The 7500-nt window shown below is 35.8% G+C and overlaps 1 protein-coding gene across 4 annotated transcripts in view; it reads right to left on the reverse strand.

The window, feature by feature from the left end:
- The window catches only part of LOC119578795 (TBC1 domain family member 22B-like), a 34428-nt gene that overhangs the window by 15768 nt on the left and 11160 nt on the right, over window positions 1–7500 (reverse strand). For 2 of the 4 annotated variants that reach the window (XM_037926424.1, XM_037926423.1), the window contains 2 exons: window positions 5537–5611; window positions 4918–5057 (listed from right to left, as the gene is read on the reverse strand). In XM_037926424.1, the coding sequence (XP_037782352.1) occupies window positions 4918–5057; window positions 5537–5611 (215 nt within the window). The remainder of the gene's footprint in view (window positions 1–4917; window positions 5058–5536; window positions 5612–7500) is intronic. The other 2 variants (XM_037926426.1, XM_037926425.1) reach the window with 1 other exon arrangement.

The raw sequence follows: 7500 nt of genomic DNA on the forward strand, positions 1-7500 counted from the left end.
TTCAAAGTAGGGATGGAAGTGGACCAGTCAAAGCAAAATCTGAGCATTCAAGATGAAAGGTCATGGCCACTGTCTTCTGGGATGCAGAGGAGACTTTCCTGGTTGACTTCCTTGAGAGCAAGAAAACCATTATTACATCTGCTTATTATGAATGTATTTTGAGAAAATTGTCCAAAAAAATATCAGAAAAGCACCCTGGAAAGCTGCATCACAGCATTCTCTTCCATGACAATGCACCTGCTCACAGGCTTGGCAGACTAGAACTGTGCTACGTGATTTCGGATGGGAATCGTCAATATCATTACTGTTACTGAGTTTAGCCATGACTTTCTTTATGTTTCAAGTTTAAAAATAATGGTAAAAGGACCGAATTTTCAAAGGTGAGGAGGAAGGTGGTCTGAATGTTCAGATAACATGACTCTGTTGTAGTAATGTACTTAAACCCCACTAATGCTAGTGCATTCCACTGTTTGAGATGCCAGAAACATGGACATGTACGGCGTTCTCACTCATGGGGTCTTGTTAGTTGCCATATGCTGGAGTTATTCACAATGAGACATAATGACTCGTGACATCTTTATTCTCATGGATGGTGCAAAGACAATTCATAAGACACTAGTCTAGATTTCAACATAAACACAGTTAATTCCATGTCATATTTGAGATGTAAAGTTCATACCATTTTTACCTGGATTTGAAGCTACATATAGGATGAGGATTTAGTTGGTGATGTATATGAGGGAGAGTGTTTCTAGGAAGCAGAAAATAATAATAAAACGTTAATAATAAAATGCGAAATGGAAGAAGACAAGATATAGACTGGGAGCCAGGCAGGTAGAGGTAGATATATATATATATATAGAGAGAGAGGTGGTGTGTGTGTGTGTGTGTGTGTTGTGTGTGTGTGTGTGTGTGTGGGTGTGCTGTGTGTGTGTGTGTGTGGTGTGTGTGCGCGCGTGCATGTGTGTATGTTTTGAAAGTAAAGTTGGTGACTTTAAAGATATCACTTCCTCATCTTCATGAGATCACTTCCTTATCTTCGTGACATCACTTCCTTATCTTCGTGACATCACTTCATCTTCATGATGTCACTTCCTCATCTCTGTGATGTTACTTCATATTCATGTTACACTAGATGGAGTTTGGTGGCTTCCTTGGGAAGGGGTATCAGTTATTTGTGGATAACTGGTATACACTGGCAAGTCTTTTTTATGTGTTGCAGTCACATAGGACTAATGGGTAGGGACAGCCCAGCTGAACAGGAAGTTTATGCCAAATGACCTCTGTGTGAGGAGGAAGGGTGATGTGATTTATCACACAGCAAAAAGATGAGATGTCTGTCCTGAGTGGAAGGACGAACACTGTCCATCTCTGCTGTTCGACATCATACCACTGCAATGGATGGGGATAAGCTGTTGATAGTAAAAGTTTACAACATCAGCATGAAAGGTGTCTATGTTCGTGATCAAATGGCTAATTATTATCCAAGGTCCGCTCCAAGGTCTGGTACAGGAAGGTCTTCTTTTTTCTCCATGACATGGCCATTGTCAATGAGGAGCAGAGTTTCAGTGAGACCACCTGCTGCAGTGAGGCATGCTCTTCACAATCAACAAAACACCATTTTGGAGATCCCTGGCGGCAGGAGGAGGCAATGAGGAGGGTATGCTCCAGCCAGGGTCATCTTCGCAGTAGCAGAAGTTAGTGCGCCGATTGTGATGTTGGACTGTGCACCTATGGGTGCTCTGAGGCCTGGCATGCCGCCTTGTTATGCGGGGCACACAATAAAAAAAAAAATCTGTCTTTTATATAAAAACTCTGATTTACACTAACGATATGTTGGCAAATATTACTGAGAGTAATGCACAAGGCATTATAAGATAGTGTGGACTCTATATTAAAACTTCCAACCATTACAACAAGTGCTGAGATTGCATTTTGGCTTTATGAGAATGCAAAACATCATGTTTGGTTCTCAAAAGCATAAACTTCATATATGCCAGGCTAAAATAGGCATAACCGAGCTTACTCTGTAACGTAAGTGACAGCGGCACCACAGTTATTTTGCCACGGGAAGTAGGGAGATGGCCCAGGACCCATCGCTAGTGGAAGGCGGTACAACAAAGAAGGAGACCAAGAAGCAATTTAAAAAAATAGAAACGAGCAATTTCTATTGAAGCCACTGAAGAATAATAAATAAAAATAATAAAATAAAAAAATAAATAATAAAAAAAAAATAAATAATAATATAAATAAAATATATAATAAATATAAAAAAAAATAAAAATATATATAAAAAAAAAAAAAAAAGAAAAAACATACAACAACATTACCTCATAATACAATAAATAGAAATAATTATAAAATTAAATATATAATAAAATGTATATAACATATCATATAACATACATACATACATATATTAATATAAATATAATATATATATATATATATATATTATATATAAATATATATATATATAATTATATAATATATATAATATATATATATATATATGGGATAACATTGATAGGGGCACAGGGCCGCATCCACCATTCGCTTCCAGGCATGAGGGTCCCTCATGGCAAGTCTACAGGCAGGCCCTTGGCCCATCCCTAAGTCCTTGCGACAGGTCTGGTGGAGCTGCCCAAGCCATGACCTCCTAGGTCATCCCATGGGCCTCCTCCATCCATGATTGTCTCACAGAGAGACAACCAGATGGCCAAGGTCATCCACAGGGAAAGAAGCTAGTTGCCTATATAGCCTGAGTTAGCAATACTGGATTATGCAAGTAACAGGTCCCATACCAGTCTCACAGTGTAGCCGTCGAGTGGATACATGGTCTTGCCAACTGTACCTCACAATCCGACAAAGAGATATTACAAAAGGCATCAAGATGAGACTACAAGACACTAGACAGCCTCCAGATTTCACTTCTGTAGAGCAAAACTGGCAGTATCAAGGCCTTGATGACACGTAGCTTGACCCTGCATAGGTAATGACATCTCCAAATGCTCTTGTTGACCGAGTTCATGACTCCTGCTGCCAGACCAATCTGTCCACTGATTTCTTGGTCTGACAGCCCAGAGATATAGACTATGTTACCAAGGTATGTTCTCTGTGATTTCGACGTCCTCACCACAAGCGTGGATCGACTGAACAGGTTCCCGGGGACAACTGTCTGCCACAGATGTGAGTTTGGTGTAGAATGTTTCTTTCACATTGAGTTTGCAAACATTGGTAGGAATGTACACAGTAATAAGAGACACAAAACCAAAAGCATGCTTTCAGTTTCAATGCCATAATACGATCATCAACTAGTGTTACCTCAACTGCTGAGGGTTATAGTCGGCTGGAGATGATGACTTTTGTCACAGCCCAGCCAGCAGTAAGTGTACCCACCCATTCTGATTGTACCACTGCCAGGTCTACTCTCCTCCGAGAGGGCAGCCACCTCAACTCCCAACTCCAGTTCCCTCAATAACAGAGGTAACCATCCTGGTGCAAGGACCAGATGTTCCAAGAGCCTACCCGGATAGCTCACCTGAGGTTAAGCTTTGGGCAGTTGCTCCAGGTAGACACCCTGGCAGGTTAGCACCTGCCAGGGCGAAGGTGGGATGAGTAACTCTCGTTCCCATCCTGCGCCCCAAAATTTGTCCTCCCAACAGGACCCACAGCCCGCCTCCGTTAATGTCCCCAGCAAGTGAGGGACAGCACCCCTCCCCCCAGCATATCTATTATTTATAGACACTGCCGGAGAGTCAGAGCTGGATTAACCATTAAGCAAATCAAGCATGTGCTTCGGTCATAACGCAGGGAAGGGAGGTACCAAATACCTAATTAGATATCATTAATAAAAAAAGTACCTAAATTAAAATATTCTGTTTCCTTCTAGGTAATACATATTGTACTCCGTGCTGTATACATCTACCTACCTAACTACGGGCATGTTGAATTGGACAGATGCACTGGAAAAATCAACTCTTCCAGCAAGGTCTCCTATTTCACTGAGTGATTTTCGCTAATATTTCATTAGAAACAAGTTAATTTAGGGAGAAGCTGAATCAGTTGTCAATAGAAAAACTTACTCTTTACAAGATTGGAAAACTCCGCCATTAATAAACTCTCAATTTCACTAATATCTCAATAAAAACAAGTTCATTGATTTCTGGGCATCAACACCTTTGCTTTGGCCCTCTAAAGGGCTTAATCTGGTCCTACATATATATTATATATTATATATATATATATATATATATATATATATATATATATATATAATATACATATTATATATATCATATATATGTATTATTATATATATATATATATAATATATATACATATATATATATATATATATATAATATATATATATATTACACTATATATATATATACATATATATGTATATATATATGTATATATATATGTATATATATATGCAAATATATATACATACATATACACACATATACATACATACATACATACAAACACACACACATACACATTTATATATATTTATATACATATCTATATATACATATACATAATACATACATATACATTACACATACATAAATACATATATACACCTAATCGCACACCTAATTACCGACGTGACCTGACCACTCATTACATGTATATATCCACCTCTATGTATCTCGTTTTCTTGTACTTCCCCTCGTTGTTCTACTTGCAATTTGTTCAACATGAATTCCGTACATATATAAAGAAATATATATATATATATATATATATATATATATATATATATATATATATATATATATATTATATTTTTTTTTATACCACACACACACACACACAATCTATATATCTACATCAATCTATCACAAAAAAAAAAAAAAAAAAAAAAAAAAAAAAAAAAACTAAGTAACTAACTAACTAACTTACATTAAGCAGTCTCCAGGTGACAGCCCGGACAGAAGGGGGAATGCCTGACCAGGACAGTTTCCGCAGTTCTGGCAAATTGGTATTGTTGTTGGAGATAAGTTCTAGGAACTTCTCCTGTCTCACAGCATCCCGTTTGCTACCTGGAAGCAGAGAAAAAAATGAGTTTTCACTGATGATGAGACATAACTTTGAAACGGTAATGTTTAGGAAATAATAATGAAAGTAATGTCACACAATATTCTAATTTCCATATTTCAAACCAAAGTAGATAATCATTTTTTAGTCTTCAAATCTATTTGGGAAAAGAATATATAACAATACAAACAAAGACAAGAATAAGCATCTCAACTAGACGTCTACAAGAAGATCATACAAGAATAAGGTAATCATTTAGTGAAGAGAGTTGTTTGAAAGTTTTTTTTTTTTAATCAGAAAACATTAGGGAAAAAGATATACAAAAATAATATGGACAACAAAATGTAAATAAACAAAGAATAGTGTCTTAGCAAGTGAAGATGTGAACAGCAATCCAAAGAAGGTGATTGGATGGTGTGGTAAGAGTGGGGGAAATGGGGGGGTAGGGCTATGAACAAATGAACCAGGATGATGAACTCTTTACCCGAAGTATTGATGGCAGGAGTCCTATGAGTTGCTGCTGAAGGGTCTAGTCTGGACAGAGGGAGCGCCCCCTCAACTGTTTGTTTGGAAGCACGACAAGGTCCAGGAAATAACTATTAGGTATGGCTCCACAATCATCATTTATCAAACAAATGAAACTGAGGTATTTTTTGGAAAAAAAAAAAAAAAAAAAAAAATCCTAATATGGTAGTGACCTTGCAAACTGGACGAGGAAATCCAACACTATAAACTGAGACAGCAAACTAAGTCAGTATCTTTATTTCATTTATTTTCAAAACTCTTTTATCATTTCTGCAACTATGGCTCTCCAGTTCGCTTGTCACTGTCAGCACATTCATTAGACATGAATGCTGAAGTGTTCCAAAATAATGATACCACAATCTTGAAATGATGATGATGTGAGTTTAATCATGAAACCTCTTATGTACTTAAAAAAGAATTCAAAATCCCTTCATTGTTTACCTAAAATGAACAAAATCAAAGATCAAACCAAGATCAAATGAAAACAAAAAAGGGGATCACTACAAGTTAACATCACTAACCAGTATGTCACATTAAACAATTAACTACATCACATTAGACTGACTACTGTAATTAAGTAACAATTATATCCTCACAAATGTCTGAGTGAACAGGTTAAGGCATTCCTGCAATAAAGAGTGTGAATTTAACTGTAAAATCAAGGATTCTACTGCTCTCCCCAATGCACATATAAATAGGACAAATCAGAATATAAAAATCAAGAGTCAACATCTTTTTCTCATTAATGTACCTTTTGTAGAATGGATACTGGCATGTATGAAACTTCAAATTCTAAAACCAGTATATATAATTTTTCATCCTATATAAAATAAATCAAACTATAGAATAATATTCAAAGAATCACTAGCAACATTATTTTTCTTTATACTATTAGCATTAAACCAAGCAACAAAAAATAGATTTGCACACATGTACATAATTTCAGGGCAGACTACTTAGAGGAAGAAAAGAGCTCGCAAAACTATTTTACTGTAAGCTTAAGTCATTCTCTAATAGCATGCAAAATCAAAAAAATCTAAAATAAATACAAAATTAAAATCAAATGGATCTAAACCAATGTATATAAGATCAAATGAAGTGTGAAATAACATATCTAAATTTTAAGGGACTTTTAAATACAACTTTTCATTTGGCATGGATAAATGTGATTAAATAAAGCTTAGGAGATGTGATCTGCAATAATGCTTATGCATTTTATTTATCTTTTTAATTTCAGGTAAAAGTGTAGTGGGCAGGTTGGTGATCGATAATAATTTGATTGCTGACAAGATGGTGGTTCTAATTACTTGAAACACAGTGACTTGCACTCAGATATCTAATTATTACAAATATCACAAATGCACTTTTGCCTTAACAGCACAAAATCTGAGTATAGGTGCATCCCTACTCTTGACTTTTCATTTATGCCCCTTCATATAATTTTGTCATGCTGAGACTATTTGGCCTCTGGTGAAATGGCTTAAAAAGAGACAGGAAAAAAAAGTAAGTTTGCAGGAAAGACGACCAAATAAAGAAATGAGAGAGAGAAGAGAAATACAACAGCCAGTTTTGACTCTGCCTACAACTAGTTTGAAGACTACAAAGGAATTTCAAGTATTTGTGCAACCCATAGCATACTAATAGAAGAGAGAATGCAACACAAACAGGCTATAGCAATTTATCAACTTTTGAGTACAACAATAGATAGAACGTGAAAATCCATAAAAAATGTATTAGATACTAGTATTAGCATTTGTTTCCAAGAACTGTTGTTGATGGCTATGGCTATTTGTTTTAAAGCTACAAGCCATTTAACCTTTTTCTATTTCCTTGAAGAAAATGTCCCTATATCAAATGCTATAATAATATGACCTACATTCATTATTACTGGAAGGTTGTCAAACAATTACCTTTGACATTTAA

Source organism: Penaeus monodon, chromosome 11 (assembly GCF_015228065.2).
Source record: "Penaeus monodon isolate SGIC_2016 chromosome 11, NSTDA_Pmon_1, whole genome shotgun sequence".
NCBI classification, from domain to species: domain Eukaryota; kingdom Metazoa; phylum Arthropoda; class Malacostraca; order Decapoda; family Penaeidae; genus Penaeus; species Penaeus monodon.